Here is a 26,515-nt window from a genome sequence, read left to right on the forward strand (position 1 = left end):
TAAAGTTGTATCCATTAGTAGTTACTTTCCGATTGGTAATCATAGTCTCTAAACCTGTTGTACTCAAAAACTGTTGATGTTGCATTTCAGTCATCACAAACTTGGGTTCTTTTTGTTTGGAATTCTTAATAATATTAATCCAGTCATCTGGATGGTAGATTACACTGTGACGTCTGCTTTCACCTTCGATTGTACCGAATTGGCCATCATTTGGAAGAAAAGAGTGCCCAGACACCAAAAATTTAAGATCTATGATGTTGATATCAAATTCTGAGTCTTGTACTAGTTTCAACAAAGATAAACTCATCTTTATATTCCGATTTTGATCTACATGAGTCTGAATAAGCAATGATATGTTTATGATTTGTAGCATAGTGCCTTAAATGCTTTACTAAACAAGTTGCAATGTCTTGCGATCCGCGCCCACCCTCTGTTTCGTTCCATACATACATATAACCAGCATTGCTGTTGAAGGAATGTATTCCTAGATTATATAGATACAGATTTCTTTTATAGTACGCCACAGATGTTGTCAGCTAAGGGAAAGGCAAAGCCTTTTGTAAATCAAATGTTACAATGTATGCGTCTGTAATTTTTTTTGAGTCACTCCTTAAACTCTCCCTTGCTGAGTCTGCTTTTCGTAAATGCAACTCCTTTTCAACTGAAATATTGTTTTTTAAGTCATCATTGTTGGCACTTTTCAGTTTTAACTCTAGATCATCACACAACTTGCAGCTGTCTTGATGAGGAATTTTGAAATGCAAATTAAATTTTGTATTAAATACCTGATAATAATACTTTAATTTTTTTGGTTCTGTATTCTGGGTTCGACATTCTTCTACATACAGATCATACATCTTTTTTACAGTTAGATTACTGTCCAAGTATTTTCTATTGGGATTGGGATTGGGATTTTTAGTTCTAGAATAATGGCTTTGATAAGCCCGAAAAGTTCTTATATGCCTGACAATATCAGAATCATCCAACTTTATAGAGCTTGTAGTACCTCTTAGCTCTTTGCAATTAGGAATCTTGTTTCGAAATGCATCTATGCAGACGGCCGTTACTTATCTTAAATGTATCAAGAAAATATTTCTTGCAAACTATATGCGTTTTATTATTACTTTTCAATACGTATTGAAAATGTGTATGCTTTCCTAAGCGAGATCCAGTTTTAGGGCGTTTTCTATTTACGGGTGAAGCTTTTACTAAGCCATAAATATAGCTAAGTATTTTGCGCCAAATAATTGCCGAGCTCCCAAAATGAGTCAAACGCATTTTCCCTCTCAGTAAATGAAAATAAATTAATACACTTCTTTCTGCACTTACAGTCCAAATTTTCAAAAAGCTTGGCGTTAATTTTTACGCCACTGTTAGAAATGTACTCTTTGCCAGTATTCCTTAGTTTTTTGTTTTTATTAATTTTCCAATCCTTTTCATTTCTCGATCGTTTTCTGCTTCTAATTTTTGCAAGACCTGAAAATTTTTAAAAACCTGTAATTTTTTACTATTATTAGTATAAAAAATTACATATTTGTGGATGGTCTACAACATCGTCAAGTACTTCTTCATTTGAAGTTTCTGCATCTAAGATAAAAATTAAACTATCTAAAAATGTATTTATTTAAAAAAATAGTTCGCAGTTTTGTTAGGTTATGTCGGTATAACAAAATCATAATACCTAATTAATGCTGCTAAAATTATAAATATAGACTTACCAGAAGAATCCACGCTATCACCAGATTTATATTCAGACCCAGAATTACTAAAATCACTGAATTCATCCATTATAAAACTCTGCTGTAAACACAAAAAATGTTGTAAACATTGAATGATTGAGAGTAAAAATGGTCCAACTCCTCAGATGTACCAGTATTATTCTGAATGCATGATTATACCATTTTTACAGTGACCTAAATTGAATTTAAATCAGAATAAGAGTAAGATGGCGCCATCTATTGACTGAAAACTGAAACAAGGAATTAGACCAGCTTTATACTGATAGATCTATGTAGATTGATACCTTCTACGTAAATGGCGCGAATTTTGAAAAGAATAGATTTAGACCATTATTATTCTATGTGCCTCATTTATTAATCACCTATAGAACTTTGATTTCTAGTGGTGGCTTCTTTGAGTGTCCAGGATTCTACATGCCATACAATAAAACAAAAGAGACACAGCATCTTAAATGCTTTACTTTCGTTTCAAGAGATATGTTGTGACTTTTGAAGATGGCACTCATTCTGTTAAATACCATCCTTGCTTTTCCTATACGACATTTTATTTCTTTCCCATTGTTCATGTATAATGGTTCCAAGGTTTCAATATTGTTTAATTGCTGTCGACATATAGGTGATCTCCATTTATATCTCTTTTGCTCACGATCATTTGTTTAGTTTTCTTTACATTGATATTAAGTATATCATACTGTTGACTTTAGTTCGCGATATGGTCCATTAATCCTTGCAGTGCTTCCAATCCTATCACCATGGTATCGTTGGTGTATCGAATATTATTTAGACTCCGTTCAAAAGGATACCTTCTTCTACCCCGTTAAGAGCTTCGTTGAATTTTTTTTCGGAATAAAAGTTGAATATATAAAATAATTAGAAGATATTCCAGAGTTTCTGGTATAGGAATGCTTGGGAACAAAGAAGATACATGAAATGAAACGAGAATTTCATCTTCACTTAGAATTAAATTATTGACTTTTTAAATAAACTGTTGACTGTTTATGATACGGTAAAACATACGGTAATTTTATTGTCTTAAGTAGCTTTACCAAAAACTTTCCTGTTCTAAGTTACAGGTCCTGTAGTGAAGACAATTGGTCTCATTTTATTGCCAAATTTATGGATTTTTGGTGAATAATATAATTTTAAGTATTGGATTCGAAAGTTGTAACTTCAAGGTTTTTGCAATCATTTAAATGCTGTCTTAACGTGCAAAATAACTTTTGATAAAGGATTCTTAAAATCTTTTATACGGGCCATTTTCAAAAAGATCATCGACTCCTTTAAAATATTCTGCTTTGCCTAAAATAACAACCTTGTTTCCTTTTTCAGCTTCAAATAGAAACAACATCCTTTTCTGTCAGTCGTTTAATAATATTAATGTGGTTTTCGATTTGGTAAGATTTCTTGAGATTTTGTTGCGAATCGTTTCTCTAGTAAATTCTTTTCTTTAGTATATAAAGCCTCGTGCATGTTATTTCAGTTTAGTTTTAATCTTTTCTCGAAGATGCTAACATCGTTAGCGAAACACGTGTCGAGAATAAAGCACAGAGTTTTGGTTTGTGGTAAAACTGTTTAGTGATTTCAATGTCACACCAAAGGTTCCCACCATAAGACTATTAAAAATTAGACCATAAAAACTAATAATGTACTTTATTTGGTTTTTGGCTAAATCATTGGCTCAGGTACAGGTTCTGATTCTTAAAAAAAGAAATTTAATAAAATACAAAAAATAAAAATAACATTTAAAATATTCATTCTATTGCACTAAACATATCACAATTATACAAATGACTTGTCTTGCAGGATTTGTTGGTAACATGCCTGCAAAAGAAAGCCGAATTAAAGATAACAAATATAATTTTAAGACACACGTACCTTAAGGGTGGTAAACATAATTCCCAATTCCCCATTATCTAGATTTCTATCCATAAAATGCTCCATAAACTCCAGCTCGGCGCCCAAATGGGGAATCCTAGCGCGTACCACCACAAACAAGAATAACGGAAACAGATCGTCCATGTTCCACGAGTAAGTTTTTCCAAGTAGACTTTGAGCCACGGGCGTCATATGTTCCACCGTATTTCTGATCACAGTTAGTTTCTCGATCGGTAAAAATACCGAGATTATTTGCTGTAGAGTTTCTATTGCTTCGACGAACGCGCAACTTTTGTCTGAGAGATTAATCACTTGGTCCAAGTTGAAAAATTTTCTAAAATTCATATGTTAAGTACATCAATTTTGTTCGAGCCATTTTTTTATACATATTATTACAAGAAAAAAATCCAAAATGTTTGAAATGTATATGGAAATAGAAACGCCTTATATTTAAATAATTTACCCGCACTCACCACCATTTTGCATTTTGATATACATATTAGAAATTCGGTAAATAGTTATTTTGCTACTAAAACAAGTAAATCTGACATTGAAGTTAAGTTTAGTTGGATATGGGACTAAATACAACTTCAAGCCTTCTAAATTTTTTTTATGCGAACGTTTCAGCCTCGCCCTGAAGAAGGCGTAAATAGGCCATATTATAGAACAATTGTTTATTGATTGTAGTTTTTTCATCCTTGATTTAGATCTTGCAGCGGTCTATTTTTCAACAAGACAGCTGCCATAATGTGAATGTGATAAAAAAACACATACTTTTTCTAACCGTCTTATTAGTGGAACTGGCGATATTAAATAGCCTCCTAGATCTCCAGATTGGTCCCTAAATAATTATTTTTGGGTTTATCTTAAGAAGACCATTTACAAACAGGAATATAGTAGGCCAACAAATTTAAAAGAGTGAAGGAATAGTTCATACTTGCAGTGGAGTCGTAGGTTAAGGTAAAATGAAAATCCTGCAGTCTCCCTCCACTTACTTATTAAGAATTTAGTTATTTAAAATTCCCTACATGTTTCGGACACAGTGGTGTCCATCATCAGGGGATAAAAGGTTTACAATTGGTATTGGATATACGCTCCAGGGTTTGACTCCATGTCACCAACCTATTTGTTATTATTATTTTTTTTATTATTTTTAATTTTATTTATTTACATTTTGTTTTTGACAAGGACCGAACATTATGCTCTTTCATTTTACCTTAAATTTAAAAGAGCTGCGAGAGAAAAAAGTTAAATATGCCGATTTCAGCAGAAATTAAAGTACGAAATGGCTTTTATGCTTATGCCTTTTATTTAAAGAATTAATTTTTGTCAAGTTTATTTTGAAGAGATTTCATTATATTTTTGTATAGAGTTTACATTTTTATTCTTTCTTTAGAGTTTATATTTTATTTTAATTAGAATAACGCTTTAATTTTAATTATGCAGAGTTATACACCTGAGGAGCCGAAATTTGCCTTTTAATCCATGTCCCTATTTTCGCTGACAGATGTACTGATATTTTCTTGAGGATTAATAAACGTTTTTATTATTATTTATCTGCCACTCAGAGTACTAACGATGATGATATTACTATAATTCAATAATAAAAGTTGATAGTGAGCAGGCAAACATGTGCCCTGATGACGTCGTAAATTATGCTACAGAAACTGAAGTGTTGCTTAAAAACCAATTTATTGACAATGGTCAGACAAACATTTGCGCTGATGTGACCTCGTGAATTATGCTGCAGAATAGATGCTCAATAATCAAATTTCCTATGAATACATCATTGGCTGCGAAGGTGTGAATATGTCGAAGACCCCGATTACATCGTTAGCCAAGGAGATTCAACTGCTGATGCACACTCTGATAGTATAGACAAAGAGGGAGATTTGGAAGAAAGTGAAATCACCCCAAAAGTACCAATGAAGTGTTCCAGTTCTAAAAGAAGCGAAACACAGAAAGTAAATGGAAGAAATAATACAAGAATAGAAAAACAGGGCCAGTAAAAATACAAAGGAAAAAAAAAGAAAATAATGGATGAAATTACAAACATTGAAAGATGTGCCCAAAAACTAAAACCTCGGTGTAGCTGTAAGTTAAGTAGTAAACGGTAACAGTAAATTAAAATGTTTTTCTATTACTGAAAACTCTAGGCAAGAAATATTCAAAAATTTTTGGAGAACAAGACTCTGTCTTGGAGAAATCTTAATATAGAAGTGAGCTAAAAAAACTGCAATAAAAAATGAGTGGGTTCAGAATTAACCTGAAAGTGGACTGCGAATTTAAAAAATTATTGAATTTGTTAACAGATTGCCGACACTCACTGAGTCCCACTATTGCAGAGCAAACACCACAAAGCTATATTTAGAAACAGTATGGTACTCAAAATAAACTTATCGTACATAATTTTACTATTTACAATATATTGCGTGGACTGAATCAGAAGGTAGGGTAACAGCCAATGAGTTTGCAACAAAAATATTGAATTTCCTAAAAACAAAAATTAAAACCTGTTCGAATCATAAAAAACCAGGCTATATTTTTTTATAGCGATAGCTGCGCAGCCCAAAACAGAAATCGTGTGTTGGCAAATGCTCTTTTTAACTTGGCAATTGAAAAAGACGTAACCATAATACAAAACTACCTGCAGAAGGATCACAGTCTGATGGAGGCGAACAGTAAGCATTCAACGATAAAGAAGATGATTGATTAGAAAGTCGAGAATTAACGTATCTGCTGATTACGCTATGATTTGCAAAAAAACATGTTTAAAAAAGGGCTTATAATGTAGAGTATTTATCACATGATTTCTCTAAGAACGTAGAGCGGAACATAAGTTTTATTGCAACCATACGACCTGGAGAAATAGGGAGAGATTCTCAAGTAGTTGACTTAAAAGCAATTAAGTACACTCGGAAAAACATGTTTTTTAAGACATTCAGAATTATTATGGAGAACTTTTCATGTCAGATTGCCTGCAAACCTCAAATGCGTAGACTTCGATACCTTGCCACCATTGTAAAAAAGTTTACCTCATGACTGCCATGGATTTTATGATCAACTACCTCATAATAAGTAGCGTCATGTACATTTTGTAAGGTTCTAGTTTCAAGTTTTGTTAAGAATTTAATCTTATTTTTTAGTTCAATCAATCGCTTTATTGTCGAAAAATTTTACAATTTGTAGACAAATCTGATAACTAAAGTAAACATAAAAACAAACAAAACACAAAAATAAAATAAAACTAGTAAAACAAATATATAAACTTATACAAGTCGATAATTGTATGTCGTCAAATATATATATATAAATAAATAAAACACAATTAAAAATTTTAAAAATATACAATTGCATGTATACAATGTCAAAAAAGACAAAAAAAAGGAAACCTAAGAAAGCAAAAAAGTATATATATAAAAATATAGAAAAGTGTTCATTAAAAAAGTATAAAAGAAAAGTAAGATATAGATATAGCTACTTAAAACTGTACATATAAAAACAATAAATCAGTCTGTGTGTGTGAAGTTAAAATTAAGTATTAAAAAAATCGTTTACCGAGTAAAAGGGTTTCTCCAGTAGGAATGATTTTAATGCCTTACGGAAAGTAGGAAGATGTGATGGACTTGATGTTCAATGGTAAATGATTGTGCATTTTTTTTGCTTTGTACAATATAGTTTTTTACCAATTCTGAATGTGGAGTAGGCAGATATAAATCATACTCCGCGTTTCTGAGAGGATAATAATTATGGGATGGCCTATCTGAATTTGATGAAACGTGCTTGCGAATTAGACAAACGGACTCATATATAAGTAGTGACGGCAAAGTTAGGATATTAAATTTTTTAAAGAAATCCTGGCAATGAGCTCTATATGTTCACGGTTAATTATTTTTAGGTCAGTCACTGGTACCTTAATTTTTGTGACCTAATAATTTGTGACTTGAGCATGAGTTTAGTGTTATTTGTTGTAGACAAAAAACCAATCTGTATAAATTTTTATTTTATGTAGAGAAAGAAAATAAAGACTATTTGTTTCTAGAAAAAAAAGCGTATCTCTAATTTTCTATCAAAAAATTAGTTTACAAACTGCATATCTCCATTATATTTATAAAAACTGTAGTATTTAGGCCTTAACACCAAAAATACTATTCTTTCACCTCATCTAACTTAATTAACACTTATTTAAACAAATTTCCTTTCAACTAATGTTACTAATACCTATATTAATCAGTTTTTTAGCTCTCCTGAAAAAATTTGCTAAATGGAGCTACGTACTTGCGAAAGGTGTTCCATATCCGTTGTTTATTTACATTACACCGCATAGTTGTATTATTATTTGTTACCTTTTTTTTGCCGGCTCGGAACCGACGGCATTTACGGAATTTATTGTATCTCAGGCCAGTCGAAAATATACTCTCGTAAATTAAGGTTGTGTATTATTTCAAATTAAATACATACACATCATTGGCGCAGTCGATCTTACGGACCAAAATTGTTAAAAGTAGTCGGTGAAAATGTCATCTTTTCTCGGAAATTTAAGTACGTTTGATCCGGAAAAGTCGGATTACGCGATATTTTCCGAGCGGCTAAAACAGTTTTTCGTGGCAAATGGTATAACGGAGGACGACAAAATGCGTGCGACTCTTCTAAATACAGTAAATGAAGATTGTTACGTGTTGTTACGAAATTTGTGTGTACCGAAAACGCCACAGAAAGTGAAATTCCAGGATTTGGATAAATTGTTATTAACGCATTTTGCTCCAGTGCGGTCCTATTTTTCGGAGAGAAGTAAATTTTACTCTGCTCAAAGAGAGCCCGGTGAAAAAGTGTGTGATTGGGCAGCTCGTGTGAAAAATTTAGTGAGTAATTGCGGATTTGAGGCTACAATAACTCTCAGTACGCTAATGAGAGATATTTTTGTGATTGGTATTAATGACGTGCGTTTTTCCGATCGCTTGTAGGGACTGTACGTTTCAGTTTATGGAAAAAATTGCTTTGGCAAAGGAGTCTGCGGTCGCTGATCATGAAAAGCGCGCATCCAAGGAGTCTCAGGCCCCGATTAAAACAGAACTAGAGGAAATATATTATAATCAAAATCCAGGTACCTCTCGTTAAAATCGGGGTAAGTCAAAATCTAAATATACTTTTAAAAGAGACCACCAAGAAAAAGGGGCTCTACCAAAATGTTCGGTGTGTGGGCGTGCAAATCACGTTTTTTCCAACTGTGAGATGTGCTTTAACATTAAGAGTATATGCATGTATTTGATTTGGCTCTACCAAAATGTTCGGTGTGTGGGCGTGCAAATCACGTTTTTTCCAACTGTGAGATGTGCTTTAACATTAAGAGTAATTCTTTGCAGGATTCTTCATCATATTATAATAAGTTGCATTATAATTCTGAAGGTAACGAAAGGCCTATAATTATTAAGCTATTAATTGACGGTTTACAATTTGATTTTGAAATTGATTCTGGATTTGCTCATGCGGCTATTTCTGAAAATTTGTATAAATATTATTTTACAAAATATGATTTGATTTGTAATGATCTGTCTCTTAAAGATTATGTGGGTGTATCATTTAACCCCTTAGGTTATCTTAACCTAAATATTATCTATGACGACAACAATTACATTTTAAAAACATATGTCATTAAAAATGGAGGACCTCCATTAATAGGTCGTAACGGCTTAAAAATGTTAAACATTGTGTTATGTAAAATAGATAGTAACAATAGTAATAGGTTGTTATACGTAAATTCGGAGGCCAAGCTTCAATATTTATTAAAACATTTTGGTCAAATTTTTGATGGTACTCTGGGCACTTTCAACAAGTTTAAACTAACCCTTAAGTTAAAGGAAAATGCTATTCCGCGATTTTTTAAACCACGTCCTGTTCCAATCGCGCTTAAGCCAAAAATTGATGAAGAATTGGATCGTTTAATTAAAAATAAGGTATTAATTCCGACAGAATTTTCTAAATGAGCCACCCCTATTGTTCCCATATTGAAGAAAAATGGTGGTCTAAGAATTTGTGGAGATTTTAAGGTAACCTTGAATCCACAACTGGAATTTCAACAGTTTCCGCTTCCGCGAACAGAATATTTATTTAGTCGGCTGGAAGGGGGTTTAAAATTTTCAAAAATCGATTTGTCGGAGGCATACCAGCAAATTCTTCTGGATGAAAATGCTACAGAGTTGGTGACAATCTCTACACATAGAGGTTTATAGGATACCGGGCGTTATAGCGTTTCTTGATGACATTCTAATAACAATTTACAAAATTAAGTGAATGCGGCCTTAAAGTAAAAAAAACAAATGCAGCTTTATGCAAGACTCTTTGACGTACATGGGCCATCGAATCGATAAATTTGGGCTACATAAAACCCAAGAAAGAGTAGAAGCCGTCATTAAAACTAAAAATCCTTCAAATATTACAGAACTGAAATCATTTTTAGGGGGGGGGGGGGTAAATTATTATGTTAAATTTTTACCAAATGCATCAACAATACTCTTCCCCTTATATAATTTGTTAAAAAAAACGTTCCTTGGGAATGGTGTACAGAATGTCAAAATAGTTTTTCTAAAATCAAGGAAATGTTAATTTCTCTATCGGTTCTGGCTCATTTTGAACCCAAAATACCCATTAAACTCTTGGTGGATGCTAGCAATGTAGGACTTGGAGCGATTATTAGTCATTTTTATCCAGACGGTTCTGAGAGGCCAATCGCTTTTGCTTCCAGATTATTAAGTAAAAGCGAATTAGGTTTTTCACAAATTGAAAAAGAGGCTCTAGCCATCATTTTTGGAGTAAAAAAAATTTTTCAATTTTTGTATCGGACAAAATTTACCTTGTATACCGATCACAAGCCCCTTTTAGCCATTTTTGGACATAAAAAAGGGCTACCGGTTTTTGCAGCTAATCGCCTACAAAGCTGCGTATATTTTATCATTTAATTTTGAAATTAAATACGTCAACACAAAAAAGAATTACTGGGATTTTTTATCTCGACTAGGAACTAGTGTTGAAAATATTCACTATTATTATAATAGTAGTTCCATTGTGTTTTCATCAAGTGACAATGATAAAGTGTCATATTTAAATTATATTCAAAATTCCGATTTTCCAGTACATTTTTTGAAAATTAAAGAGCAAACTGGTAAAGATCCAATCCTTAGCAAAGTTTTTTTTATGTTAAAAATAACTGGCCTAAAACTTGTCCTTCTGTAGACCTTCAGCCATTTTTTATAAGAAAAAACGAGTTTCAAACGAGTATTTTGGAAGAGTTACACTTAACCCACATTGGCATTGTCAAAATGAAGACTTTAGCTCGCTCATACGTATGGTGGCAAAAAATCGACGAGGTTATCGAAAATATTGCTTGGCGATGTAAAATTTGTTCAATGTATACGGATAATTCACCTAAACCTTCTTTGATAATGTGGGATTGCCCTAAAAATGCCTGGACTCGTTTGCATGTAGATTTTTTTGGCCCATTGTTTAATAAAACATTTTTAGTTAAAGACGCTACATCCAAATGGTTGGAATGTTTTATTGTGCAAAATATGTTTTCTTCTAAAACAATACAAATTCTAAGAAAGTTATTTTCTCAGTTTGGATTGCCCAAAGAAATAGTTACAGATAATGCACAAACTTTTATGTCTGTTGAATTTAGTTCTTTTCTAGAGAGTTTGGGTATTATCCACAAGACGGGTGCTCCTTTTCATCCAGAGACTAATGGATTGGCGGAGTCCGGTGTTAAAATTTTAAAAAGAGCGCTTATTAAAGGTTACAAAGATCTTAAAACTGATCTGCAACTTATTTTAGATACGTTTCTTTTTCAATATCGCAATACGCCTCAAACAACCACTCAAGAATGTCCATCCAAAATTATTTTTGGTCGCTCTTTACGCTCTAGATTTGACTTATTGCTTCCTTCCACCGAAAATGTAATTAAAAATAAACAGCATAAAATTTTTAAAAAGGTTCGAGACATATCATTTTGTATTGGAGAAAAAGTGTGGGCTCAAGATTATCGTCCAAATGCAGACAAAAGTAAGTGGTGTCAAGGGGTTGTTCAAGATATTCTTGGTCGAAGAACTTACGTAATAGAGGTAGATGATGGAATAAAATGGAAGAGGCACCTCAGCCAGTTAAAAAAAAATTATGTAACATTTCAGCCTGAACATAATAAAACAATTACAACCATAATTCCAAGATCTACCTCGATTGATAATAATAGTTTTAGCTCTAGTGAAGATGAAGTGGTGATTTTATCAGATAGTAATAAATCTGATTTAGAAAGTGATTCGGGTACACGTGTGTTGCGTAGACGTAGCAAAATTAAAATGCCAGATCGTTTGCAAGTTTAGTGTCTTAGTTTAGAAGACAGTTAGGTTTGATGTTTGACCGGTTGATGTTTTTTTTTTTTTTTTTGTTATTGGGGGACGGTGTTCCATATCCGTTGTTTATTTACATTACGCCGCATAGCTGTATTATTATTTGTTACCTTTTTTTGCCGGCTCGGAACCGACGGCATTTACGGAATTTACTGTATCTCAGGCCAGTCGAAAATATACTCTCGTAAATTAAGGTTGTGTATTATTTCAAATTAAATACATACATATCAGTATAGTCACATATTAGTTCATTGAAAAAAAATTATTATATTTATATAATTTATTAAGACTTTATCAACATGTAGCTCAAAATCTAAGACTATTAGGACCTATGTTTTTAGGAACTTTTTTTTTAATTTGCTCCAAAGAACACGTTCCTAAGTTTTGTCACAATATTAACAAAACCCCCGTATATGATGATCCTAAACCTGCAATTATCTACATATCCTTGATAAAACACAAATTTCAAAGATCAATAAATTAGTTTTAGAAAGGCCGTCCCAAATTATCCGCATATCAGTATTCACAGTTCTTTTTTAAAAAATACATTTTTTTAAAAACCTGGATCGTCCTATAAACTTAACTCTTATGATACTAAACTTTACAACACTAATTATGGATTATAAGATAAAACATACTCACTTTTCTACAGAAAGGACCGCCATTAAGCTCCTATCAGACAACTTGTTCCACTCGATCAACACCTTTTTATACCGTTTTTCTTGGCTTTCATTTTTCAAGCTCAAAAGGGTACATAATGAGTTATACACCTTTGGTAATATCACTGGGTATAAAAGACACTGGTAATTTACAATTTCAAATCTAAAATTTAAAACAAAATTTCAGACTTTCAAATTTTATGTGGAACACTTAAAAGTAAATTTGTTATTGACTATTGATATGGATTTGTTATTGAATATTGTTATTGTGGTTTATTCTTATGCTATTTGAATAATTTTTTTTGCAATTTTCACCGACAATTGAAATAATTTGTGTCATATTTAGTGAAAGTAAATGCTCCACAGTCTATAAGCAATATATTATAGAATTGCAAAAATTCTTACTTTTCTTGGCCATCGTTTAAAACACACTCGCTGTCACAGGCTGGCAAACCAGGAAACAAATATCGAATAGTTTCATAAAATCGTTGAGTAATATCAATTATTTCTGATATAGCATGATTCACTAGTATCGGATGAACCCTACCGCTGTAGGAAGATATGTAGGCTTCTGATAAGTTATTTAAGAGAGAACCGAGAGGGTGGTAAGAACTTTCAAATGCCTAAAAATTAAATCTGGGTAAACTAAGCCTAATTTTAAGAATAAGATTTACCCTATTCAAATAGGTTTTGATTTCTCCATAAGAGTCCATGGTGATCTTATCCCTCCCAAAAGGTGGAATAACATCGAGATGATCCAAGGAATTCTGCAAACTGTTGTCATCGCCCTTGCCCTTTTTTAAAGTAGTTGCCCCAGATAAGTAAACAGCTACATTCTGCCAAATCCTTGGAGTTTCTAAAGTGGAATCGCCATTCAGTCCTAAAACTTGATGGCAGTGTATAAACAGTGCCTTCCACTTTTGAGATGGAGGGGTGCACAGTTGACCAAATGATTTTGGGAGATCTGGAGTGGAATCTTGACCCTTTCTAAACGTGCCTGATGCAATTTTTATACCTTCCTCCATAGAACCTTGAAGGAAACCTTCAATCACATGTCCGGAACGTAATGTGAAGGTTCCTCTCCCACTGACAATCCCAGTACCTTTAAATTCTCCCTCATAATGAGTACCATCTTCTAACACCATTATGCCTTCACCTTGCAGTAAATCGTTATGAAAATTCCCTTCATAATATGTGCCCTCCGATGTAACGATCATCCCTCTACCTTCCTTTTTACAGTCGGACCAAAAACCGAGATATTTTTCACCGCTAGCGATGTCGTCCATGATGCCATAACCGGATTTTTTTCCGCAACTCCATTCGCCGATGTATAAAGAAGCCGAATTCGCCATAAAGTTGCCTTTGCGCAATAATCCGTGTCCGTGAGGCAACCCGTCTTTGAAATAACCCTTATAGATGTCTTTGTTGCTGTAGGTGAAGGTGCCGTATCCGTGTTGTTTGTTTTCTTTCCATTCGCCCTCGTAAGTTCCTAGGTAGAGAGGGGTAAAAGAAATCAGGTTAAACAACATTTTTATTAAGATATATAGAGTGGAAATAATAAATATCCTAACAAAGCACAATACAATATGTTATGCCTGAACGTTATATACATTCACCAAATATTTACGGAGAATTTAGTGAACGTTACAAGTTGCTCTATCCCTACTGATTGCTTGATTCTGTGTTTAAGAAATATGAACATTTTACAATTGCCGCTATAAAGCTGATTATTTTTGAAGAAATAACTTTTTGTTTTTTAATAGATTAACCATCTGGTCGAATAAATATTAGCAAAAAAAATGCCCAACCTAAACCATCCTTAATAAAATTCTGAACTGATGACAGCAGAAGCCATAACAAATAAGAAAAAGAAATATTTTATATTTACCTCAAATCTATCTCTATTTTCAAATTATCCTAAAAAGAAAAATCGAGACGGATTTAACGGAAAATGACCCAGCTTACGTAAAAGGTTAATGAGTTTTGTAATGTGGAATGTGTACTAAGCTGGATGAGGTGCTGAAAGAGATCAAGAGATTTAAATTAGATGTAACAGTCATTACAGAAACAAAAGAGCAAGGGAAAAATAAAAGTTGAGATGAAGCTAAAAGGACATGACTTGGTGGTAGTGGGCGCAAAGCGCCTTCTGAAGTTGAAAAAGATGAGATAAAGGATACATTTTGCGATGATTTGACGGACTTGGTAGAGAGTATTGCAATATTATATAAGTAAGGAAGGGAAGTAAATAGCAATGTGGTCAGTTCATTTGGAGAAAAAAGAATAAATAAAAACGTTGAAAGAAAAGAAGTGAAAGATTAATTAGTTTTTGCGACCGTATGAATTTAAAGATAATGAATGGATTCGATCAACACAGGGATATCCATAAATTTACGTGAACCCAAGCAACGAGAAAGTTAAATTCAATAATCGATTACTGTATATACAGGAAAAACTTCAAAATAAAGGTTAATAACGTTTTGATGCTCCTCGATAGAGTAGCAGAGTGTGGATCTGATCACCATTTACTTAAAACGTCACCACTATTTACATTGAAAGGAAGTGAACGACGAAATAAAGATGAAAGTTCAATGACACTGCGACATCTTATCAAAAAAATCTACAAAGCTATGAAAATGAATCTACCCAGTTTCTATATCGAATGAGGCTGATGTTGAAATGAAACAACGTTTGTTACTCCTCACCAATCAGTACATATAAGGTCTTAGTCATTAATGAAGTAGCAATGGAGGCTATTGGAGAAGTGGAAGATATTAATAATAGAAATGAATGGTGGAATAAAAACTCCCTTGTGGAATAATGAAGCCCTTGTGGGAAAGAAGAAAGATATGTACAATGAATGGCTAACAACAAAGAACATTAATAATCGGCAACAGTACAACAGTTTAAAAAACGAAGTAAATAAAAAATTAGATGTAAAATAAAGCCTGCCACAACCAAAAGTAAAGAAGCTTGAAAAACAATTAAAGGTAATAAAAAAGATGGTAAAGAACCCAGTAGCTTATATCTGATTTTCTGAAAAATGGGTAGAATACTATGAAAAACTGCTGACAGAAGATCGAGCAGAATTTTAATTTAAAATTAATTAATTCAAAGGCTTATACCTTTGATTTATTCCCGAGAGGCGCAGAGATACCTCCAAAATAGAAAACTTCATATATCAGCAATTTATACAAGAACAAAGCCGATAGAAAGAATGGCATGAATTACCGAGTAAAACCAACTCAATTTGTAGGTTGTAATGAAAGATAATTAAAATACGAATTGGAAATTGTTGGGAAGATGCTGAAAACCAGAGTGGCTTTCAGCATCTTCCCAACGTACTGGTCGTTCTTGTAGAGGCAATGTGTTCTGTCTAAAACAAACAATAGAAAAGCGTTTGGAATATATTATGTATTTATTGAACTTCAAAAAGGGTATGATATGTGTCCCATTAGCAAAGCTGTGGCAAGTGTTAGAAGATCAGAGAATCCCACAGATGTACATCAATGCCGTTACGGAGTTATTCGAAGATATGACTAGTTCAATAAAGAAATACTAAAAGTGACAGATCGCCTCTGTCCAAAAGGTGACTAAAGGAGTTCGCCAAGGCTGCTGTTACTCTCTTTAAGATTTATTTGGAAAGTGTTTTGGAAACATGCAATGGGTATTCCCATTGCAGATCAACTGTACAGCTTGCGGATGAACAAATCATACTTGCAGAAGGTCAGGATGATATGCACTACATGTTACGGAAAATAAACGAAGAATACACAAATGATGGTTTATCAATTAGTCAAAAACAGGGTATGTAGTGGTGGTATGGAGCGGTATTAGGTGAACGAAGGTATTTAGATCTAAGAGACACACAAAATCGAAAATATTGACCGTTATAAATATCTCGGTGTAAGCATGACAAATGATGGTCGGAACACAAAGGAAATAACAATTAAAATTAGATAAGGTAATTCAGCAATTCGTCAATTAAATAGTATACTATGGAATAACCACATAACTCGGAAGACAAAAATTAGAATATAAAAAAGCATCACAGAAAGTATTGCTCCATATGGTTTAGAGCTTTGGATAATAAATAAAAAAGACACCTCCAAAATAAAAGCAATGGAAATAAACTGCTGATGTAGATGTGGCCAACTAATGAGAAAAGAGAGTATAAGGAATACTGAAATCAGAGAACATACGGGCATAGACATCGACATCCTGAAAACTATAAAATGCAAAAGACTGAAATGATATGGCCAAGTCAAGAGGATGAGTTATCAACGATGGCCAAAGCGAATGCTACAGTGGGTTCCCCCACGAACTCCAGGGAAAGAGGTGGACCAAGAAGAGAGAAAAAGGAAACTGGGCAATGGAGGATAGAGCTCTACAAGCACATGACTAAAAATCACAACCGTTAAAAACTAGGATGCGAATAGAAAACGGCGATAGCCGTAACAATCTCAAAGTTGTATTTAAACATTGGTGAAACTTTATTAATATTCCCAGGACAAACTGTGCTACTATTATCACTTTTGTCATTATTTCAAAAAACAGCAACAGGTGTTCGGTGTTGTATCTATCTTTGAGAATAGTTAGCCTAAATCTGTGACCAATCTTTATACTACATTAAAAAAAATTATCTTTTAAAGAACTTACCTACACCAGGCATCTCCATAATCCCATACCCACACAAACAATGATTACTGAACTGTCCGGTATAGACTCTGCCATCTGGCCACCTTAATTTACCACTGCCATGCATTTTCGTGTTAAGCCATCTACCAGAATATGTTGCATCTTTAAAAAATCCACTTTTACAAAACGTATAGCTTCCGCTCCTCGCTAAGGGTGCTTGAAGAAGATCTTTCTTGTTCAAAGCGATTTTTACCGAATTCTGTAGGGCGTGGTACCATGCATTCTTAGTGACGGCATCTGTTGCTACCAAAGTTAATGTGTCCTCTGGGGTTTTTATGGTGATTAAATGCTGCGTATCGTGCTGTGGCAATTCGATCCAGATCATTGTTAATGTATGTAAAATGGAGGAGGAGCCACTTATGTGGGCAAAAATGTCTGAAAATAAGATGAATCTGTGCGAGGAGAACCTGCTTGAACCTTGTAACACGATTGTATCATTTTGGCTATCGCAAACTAATCTTCTTTGCGGTACTATTAAATGTTCTAGGCTTTTACCATTGCTTAGCCAAAAATTGCTTGTTTTATCAGCCTCTTTTGATTTTAAGTCGATATATTCTAAAAAATCTTTCCATTTGGCTTGATTTAGTTCGACTAGACAGTGTCTTTTAAAAAAGTCTGTATATACATTGGTCCTTTTAACTGGGGAAAGGAGCACTAAAGATATATCTTTCTCAGTGCAATCTTTTTCTTTTAAAATTCCAGATTTTAAATTGTACAAGTGTGGGCTAGTAGGGACCAGTTTTGAAATATGCAAGAATCCATTTATGCTAACTACGTTTTCAACAACATTTACGTAATTTTTAAAAATAGTTAAAAATTCTTTAAAATTTTTTATAATAATAATATCATTTATCATAATAGCATTGCTGCAATATGCTAATAAGGATTCCACATTAGCAGCTATACAATAAATTAAATCTATGTAACTCTTACATAAAGCTTCCAAGAGGTTCGTGAATTCAGATTCACAAGACTTTTTGCTCAAGATTTTTATCACATACTGGTTAACACATAACATTTCCTCAAGCATAATCTGTTCTTTAACTAAAAAATTATTAAAGCTATCATCATACTTTTGACCTAAATTTAACAATAAATACTCTTTGCTACTGACTAAGTTGTTTAACAATTTGCCATTTTCTTCTGTTTCAGACATAAATCTATTATAAATATTTTGGTGGTTTGCTTCGGACTCCTTTCCAAAATAAGTCAAATTTATCTTACTAGTTAAAACTGCTGTAAAGCAACTGCCACAATTCACATCCAAAACCCTCTCATTCATATTGGAGTTAAATAATTTAGGAGTTATTTGGTCAGAATTGTTTTCTATAGATATTTGATGGTGGTTGTTTCGTCCCCATAAATACATACGGCCATCTAAAGTAATAGCACTAGCATGGTGATTTTGGAGAGATACCTTTGTCACCCCTAGGTTGGAAAGGGACGAGATGATTACTGGAAGATCATTCTTTGCTTCAGGGGTTCCTGCAAAATAAATCAAAAATTTTCTAGGTTGAAATGCATTTTTTAAATAAAAAAATGTTATGTTATATAAAACAATTCATACATTTGACTAACATACATATTTACAAACATTTATAAAAAATAAAAAATCATATGGCTGAAAGATCATTTTATTATTTTAAAACTGAAATGATATCCAGCTTTATTTTATAATGAATTTAAATATAAAAAAAAATCATTTAATAATATCCATTTAGATTATTAATACATTTTAAAAGGCATTAAAATGGTTTCTAAATTAAAATAATGAGCAAATCGACTTGCGATTTCATCTACTTAAGAGATATTCTTTAAATCAATTTTAAATGTAATCTAAAATATTTTTTCAATAACTTTCTGATATTCAAAAATAAGATTAATGACCAGTTGACACAAAGTGCTATCTTATTATATGATTGATCCTAGAATTCATTTAATAGGTATATAATACATATTTCTGTTTTCTGTCATAAAAAGTGGTTGGTGTTTTGTGATTAAAAATAGTTTTTTAGATTTATACTAGATGTGGAGTATAGGTCTTTTGTATTTTTATTTTAACGTATGCTTTTATACTAATATTTCAACCTAAATTCAATAAGAATTCTATTTTTTTATGGTTTAAAGTAGCCCGCTCATAGTAAATGTTATATCATCATATGGGAAATTTTGTTTTGGAGATAACTACGAAAACGAGAGGAGTGTTTCTCATTACAGGGAGCCTCAAATAAGAAAATTCCACTCCAACTTTTAAACGGCTGCTCTGCCCAGTTCTGCTAACAATTGATGGTATTTCCATTGTTATTCTCGCACCTGGGATCCACTAGGCATTTTCAACATTATTCACTAGATAAAGACTGAACTAAATTTTTATGGACTATCTAAGGCATGTATTATTATTTTTGTTTCTGTTGACATTTCAGTATTTATGTTTACATTTTCACATTATAATTAGGATTTAGGGAAATTCAGGTTTCAGCAGCACATTTAAATTCTTAGAAATATTAGTTTTATAAGATGAATCGTAGCTTTAAGTGCTGTAAAAATAAGGATTTTTTAAATTACTGCTGCGTAGCCTGCAACTCAATCTTTCACCCTAGTTGCCTCGAGCGACAATCTGAGGTTATAAGGTTGGGAGGCTATAAAATTTTGTGTACGGAAAGATGTCAGACAACTTTTAATGAAGAAAAAGGTCAAACTAGGGCCTATGAACAGAAAATTGAGAGTATGATGGAGGAACTTGGGGAAAAGGATAGACACTTAGAGAGAATTCGTAGAAATAGTCTGGATTTTGAGGATGAAGTATTTGAAGCGGAACGAAAGTTTTCATCAACACTTGATATTCTCAATAAAAAAAATGACGAACTTAGTTACGAGATTGACAATTTTAAGACTAAGGAACATGATCTGAATTTGTTGGTAAAGTCTCTGGAACGGGAAAAAATGGATCTTTCACTCAAAATGGACAAATTAACGGATTTAAATAAGGACCTAATTACCAACATTCACGCTATAGAAAACGAAAGTCTTGCATATAAACATCAAATTTCTTTGCTACAAACAGGATGTTGATGAGTATTCTTCTATTAATGAAGGGATGGTGACTTCTATAACAGTTTTAGAAGCAGAAAAAGAGAGCCACCTTTTAGAGATTGGGCTCTTGAAAACTTAGCAGGTGGTATCAACAGTCACTGACCCCAGGAATGTGCGTACTGAGATCAATAAACAAAACTAAAATTTTCTAAAACCTGGTTGCTTGACTCGTGATTTGGTACTAACTGCTTCAGCTCTTGCTTCCAATTTTACCGAGAACGATTTGGAAATATATTATATTATTAACATAATTATTTAGAGGTTTCCTTACCGCAAAGAATTTCGCTTGATGGAATCTTCAAATCATTTGCACTCACCATGCATGTTAATGCACCCACTTGTATTTCGTCCTCTTCGTCGACCACTATTGATTATTTCTGCAGTAATCTGGACGGTGTTACCTGTTCAGTGCACTCAGTGGGTATATCGGATCACTAGGGGGTGTATGCCCAATTCCCTGGTGACTTTAAAAACAAATCTGGCCGCCGCATTGGGAGTGTTTAGTGGGAACAATTTGAATTTATTTTCTCAATCCATTTCGTCTGTTAACTGGAATGCAATTCGGGCTGCTCCACAACCATTTTCTTCCTTTTATTATACATTACGTGATAAATATCTGCTTTCCCTTGGTTAGACTTAAATCCAAGAGACGAAAACAATGGATCACCACGGGACTAAAAACATCTGCCCAAAATTTGCGATGCTTAGCAAGACTTCGCAAATCTATTGACAATCAATTCATCAGGTGTTATTTTCAGGATTATCGGAAAATTTATAGGCATCTGATAAAAGTCAGAAAGGAACTGTATTACAATGAGCGCTTAGATACGTCCGGTAACAGACAGAAGGAAAGTTGGTTAATCATTAACGAATGTAGGCAGTCTTCTCGTCGGCGGTTGGTTGAATCGGACTTGGGGCCCGATGATTTCAATGACTATTTTTCTAATATTGCTGAGAAGTTACTGGAAGCAGTTCCCAGTGACGGCGATCCATTGCAGTATCTTAATCGGAATGCTATCAACCAATCATTCTGTTTCCACCCTGTAGATGCCACCGAGGTCCTTGAAATAATTCAGTGCTTGAAGAATCATAGGTCTTCGGGTTCCGATGGTATCTCTTCAGGTCTGATATCACTTATGCCTGCGAGCGCTTTAGGTGCTTTGGTTTGGGCAATCAATCAGTCATTTCTTCAGGGCGAGTTCCCATCCTGTTTAAAGGAAGCTATGATTATCCCTCTTCATAAGGGTGGTAGCTTGGATCGACCCTCAAACTACCGTCCCATATCAATTTTGTCTACCCTCTCCAAGGTTCTTGAGCGGCTTGCAAAAAAGAGAATTGTCTCTTTTTTGACCAAATACAATGTGCTGTCCCCTAATCAGTATGGATTTCAGTCATCTAAGGGCATGCAGGATACCATTTTCAGGTTCTTGGAGAGTGTGTATCTATCTATGAACTCCAAGGAGGCTGCAGCAGCGGTGTTGTGTGATCTGTCCAAGGCATTCTATTGTGTGGGTCATGGAATGCTGCTGTCAAAGCTTGATTTTTACGGATTTAGGGGAGTTGGGGTGGTTGAAGTCGTACCTGTCTGGCCGCACCCAGAGGGTGGTTGCATCTGGATTTTCGTCAGGGATAGCACATCTTAAATGTGGTGTACCTCAAGGATCAGTGTTGGGTCCTATTTTATTTTTATTATATGCTAATGACTTAAGCTCTCTATCACTGCATGGACTAGCGGTTCAGTTTGCCGATGATACTACAATTCTGTGGCATAACAAAGATCAAAAAGTAGTCAGATCTCTGATAGTAGAGGACCTTCACAAAATTAAAGAGTGGTGCATCTGCAATCAGCTTGTATTCAATGTTGATAAGACTTTTGTTCTGGGCTTTAAGTGTAATGTAGAGGGTTTTTTGTTTGATGAGCTGAGCCCACTACATGGTAGGGATAATTGTCGATTTCTCGGCCTCTTCATTGATGAGAGTTTTGACAACCACGTTTTGAGCCTCGCTGCTAAACTTTCTTCTGGTTGTTTTGCAGTCAGGGTTGCCAGGCATGAGTTGGGGGGGTTGTTTGCTCATTCAGTTTATTTCGCCTTAATAGACTCTCATATCCATTATGGGTTGCCATTTTGGGGTTTGTGCTCCAAGGGACTCCTTAACATAATTTTTACTATTCAGAAAAAAGCATTAAGGTATCTGTGTGGTATTGGTCTCAGAGTCTCTTGTAAACCTCTTTCTGTAGCTGAAAGAATTTTAACAGTTTTCTCACTCTTTATATTGGAAACTGCAACACTCATACATAAGTCCGTAAGTCCACCATCCTGCACCAGTCATAATACTCGTCAAGTGGGCAACTTATCTCTTCTAATCCCCACCTCCTCACTTACGAGAAACTCTCTTATATTTATTAGTCGTAAAATATTTAATCATGTTGGTTTTTCGATTAGGACTGTTACAGACCTTAAAAAGTTTAGGAGAGAACTAAAGAAATTAATCTTACCAAAAGCTTACTACAGCATTGAAGAGTATTTTAACGACTCATTTTAATATTTAAAATTAATTATATATCTGTTGATCAGATTTATTTTATTATTTTTTTAATTTTTTTTTATTATTCTTGTTTTATGTTGGTTCTCGCCTTTTCTTTTCTTCTTTTTTGGTTTTTTCTTTGATTATATAAAATATGCTTCTATGTACAATCAAAATCGATTCTGTATTCTGTTTTTGTCCTGTATCCTGTATAACCAAATAAATACTAGTATTATAAATTCTAGGATTAGGAAGCTTTTAGCACAAGTTTGTAAACTTAGCAAATAAAGTATATTTTGACTTTGACTATTTAATTCTGAGGGAATAAACAATGAAAGGCCATCGATTTTACTAGATATTCTTTTTAGCACTTTTGTTCATAGCGCTTTTCCAATAATGGGCAATTGGCAATAACTTTCAGTGCAATAAATCACTTGGTATAAGACACAAATTTGTTTTAAAAACTTAAAATTTGATACTTAAAAGACATTCTCAAATATTCTTTATCCCTCACTTCTAAAAAGATACTGGGAACATCAGCCCTGGAATCAGATCTCATAGTAAGATTCACTTTAGGCATAAACAAATTTTTTTATTATGGCAATCCAAATCATTTGCTTTAACTTTCAAAGCATGAAATGGTCCCTTTAAATTTAAGTTTTAAGTTCCATCGATAGTGAGGCCTTAATGATTATATTGTTTGTTTGCAAGATAGCAGAATCTAGACAAATATTATTAGAAACCAAGCACATTTGTTTCAGACACATTAAATCTAATTTGGAAAAATCTAAATTGGCAACACACCAAGCTTTTATGTTTTGAATATCACTGTCATACCATAAGATAAGACCATTATCAGCAAATATCTATTGTAAATACTTCTAATTTTTATTAGAGTTGATTACATTAATTTATATATAAAAGGAATAATAAAGCTCAAGGACTGAACCCTGAGGATTACCAACACCTATAAACAATTCCTGAGTAATCTAATGTAAAAAATGCTCTCTGAATAAAGCCAAATAAATAGGACCCTTAGTGCTTTAATCAACAGTATTATGATCTACCCATTCATTAGCTAATGATGATAAATCATCAATATTACTTGTCACCAATATTCAATTTATTATATAGCTCAATGAGAAAGATAAACATTGCAACCATGGTTCTAGTATTCTGCTGAACAGCAAATTGTTCAGATCTCATAATATTATATTTTTCTAAAAAAGGGGTAACTAATTTTTCTACTTTGGTCAATGTGGAAAGAAGATAATGGGTCAAAAATTATAGGGGTGGCTTGCTAGGGGTAATAACTGTAAGACATTCAGAAAAAATATTCAGTGGAAAGGAAGAGTTAAATGCCTCCTTGAGATCTTTCAATACTTGTGAGAAGTGTTCAAAAAATATTAGCTAATGTTATCCTGACCTGATTATTTCTGATTAAAAACCATATTTTTAATTCTTGAACATCAGTGGGAGTTAAAAGGAAAGTTAAGGGATCATTGGTCTATAATACAACTTTTAAGAGGTCACCTGTATGAACAGTAAACTTTAAATCAATCATTCTTTAATATCAGTTCTTCCAATCCAAAAGTCATTAGAGACCTAGAGACATTACTTACCCGAGCTCTTCCCATCAGATCATTATAAATGCTTATTATTAATTATAAATGTTTGTATTTACTAAATTTCTATACTAATAAGGTAGACCAAAAAGAGACTGACTGAAACTGCTTATTTAAAGATATATTAGGAAAAAAAGGTGTTGTCTTACCTAAACACCCTAATCTAACATTTCCCCACATCCAAACTTCCCTATTTAACAGTTGCATCCCCCTACTAATTATTCCATCAACATTTTCTAAAATTTCTGCCTCAGATAAATCTTGTTCGGAGGTGCTTTGACTACCAGAAAGCAACAATAAATCTTCTCTAGAATGTTTTTGAGCATTATTGTTATCTATGAGACTGGCATATTCTGAGCTTGAGCTCACATGTCTTGATAGAGTGGCTACCTTATCACCTACAGTTTTAACTCCTTCATAAACAAAACTGGCCACATTAGACATATTTTCTTTGATGATTCTTGTAGGCTTTTCAGTACATTCTATAAGATATTCTTCTCCGGCAGAGGACATTCGAGAGATTTGTCTTGTTAAAAATTCTTTGGCAGCCTCTGTATTTCTAAATATGATATTTTTTTCTATTTTTATATTACTACTGGGTTCTTGATCTATTTCACTGCTTGAGCTGTGTTTCAGTTCAACCCCCAAAGGGCAGAGTTCATTATGGTTATTGCATAACTCATGTTCTGACAATTCTTTTTGGGAGCACACTTGACATGTTGGAGTTGCATCATTAAAAATGTCTTCAGACTCACTGTGATTAACTTTTCTTTTACTTACAAGTGCAACAGCAAAGTCTACCCCAATGCAAATATCATGAACTTCTCTTCCTGAAAAGAAAATGATCTTTTGTGGCACCTCAGAGTTAATGCCTATATGGGGCATAAACCCACTTGCCCAGAGCTGGTTATTTTCTGATATGTATAGAATCCCAAAATCATTAGCAACAATTCTTTTTATTTTAATTTTGTAAGTCTGGCAATTATGACCTAGTGAACATTGGTAAGGCTCACAAAGGGTTAATTCTTTGATTACTTTTAAATCTTCATTACATGCCAATCCAGTGCCTTCTGAATTCACTATATACAAACAGTCATTGCTGCTATCTATATCTAATGGTTTAATTTGCTCTACTTGGTAGAGTTGTACAAAATGCTCATTGTTTTCATTTGTTTGAACAAACCCTTGGTAAAGATCATTATCATTGGTTAGAAGATACAGATGGTTGTTGATATTTGCAATTTTTTTCACTGATTTAGGAAAGGCGTTTGTCAGTTTGATGCTTTTATTGCAAATCCACAAATTTATGTTACAATGATTCATTCTATTAGTAGGAGGAAGGACTTTTTAATTTTGCTGAATTGTTTGGTGGATTCTTCATTATGTTAACTAATGTCCAGTGTGTCTAGGCTTGGCCCATTAGGTCAAATTAGCCTACATATTTTACAAGAACATAATTTAATTAACTTCATTAATTTGTTTATTTATATCCTAACAATAATAAAAATAAATTATATAAATATAAACCTTTGACAGCTTCACAATGAAGATTATTTGACTTTGACTTGACATATCACGAGACTTTTAATCAGTGAGGCCAACAGGAGAAAACAAACATGATTTTAAAAAGGTCACGTGGTGAAGTGTTAGACTGAATCCACATTGATACGTAATTACGGATCTGTTAGGACCACGTGATTGCTATCACCCGGGGTCGAACCTAAACTTGCTAAGTTTGGGTTCGACCCCGGGTTCCACATATTTTAAATGTGACTATTGCGGCTTTTTAATTAGTAGTCAGTGGCAAAATTAGTTGGAACACCAAGGTTCCCTAGTATATATGGAGGAGAACCAGGGTTTTACCTTCGAGCTTTGCGCCAATCAGGACAATGGGTCAACTTTAG

General features: G+C 33.5%; 1 protein-coding gene across 1 annotated transcript; it reads right to left on the reverse strand.

Moving 5' to 3' along the window:
• Positions 1-3,372: 3,372 nt before the first annotated feature.
• LOC126743493 (alsin) lies at positions 3,373-26,144 on the reverse strand. Its single transcript, XM_050450614.1, has 7 exons — positions 24,761-26,144; positions 17,329-18,852; positions 13,347-14,161; positions 13,078-13,295; positions 12,656-12,835; positions 3,615-3,948; positions 3,373-3,560 (listed from the first exon to the last, which is right to left on the reverse strand). The coding sequence occupies exons 1-7, from the start codon at positions 25,932-25,934 to the stop codon at positions 3,519-3,521; spliced, it is 4,287 nt and encodes a 1,428-aa protein (XP_050306571.1). The 5' UTR covers positions 25,935-26,144; the 3' UTR covers positions 3,373-3,518.
• Between the last annotated feature and the right edge of the window lie 371 nt (positions 26,145-26,515).

This window comes from Anthonomus grandis, chromosome 13 (assembly GCF_022605725.1).
Source record: "Anthonomus grandis grandis chromosome 13, icAntGran1.3, whole genome shotgun sequence".
NCBI lineage: Eukaryota > Metazoa > Arthropoda > Insecta > Coleoptera > Curculionidae > Anthonomus > Anthonomus grandis.

Coding starts and splice junctions, on each gene's coding strand:
- LOC126743493 (XM_050450614.1), bottom strand. CDS start 25,934: ATGAATCATTGTAACATAAATTTGTGGATTTGCAATAAAAGCATCAAA. Junction 18,853..24,760: donor TGTTAGATTAGGGTGTTTAG/GTAAGACAACAC, acceptor TTTATTTTGCAG/GAACCCCTGAAGCAAAGAAT. Junction 3,949..12,655: donor GCGGTCCTTTCTGTAGAAAA/GTGAGTATGTTT, acceptor TATGAATTTTAG/AAAATTTTTCAACTTGGACC.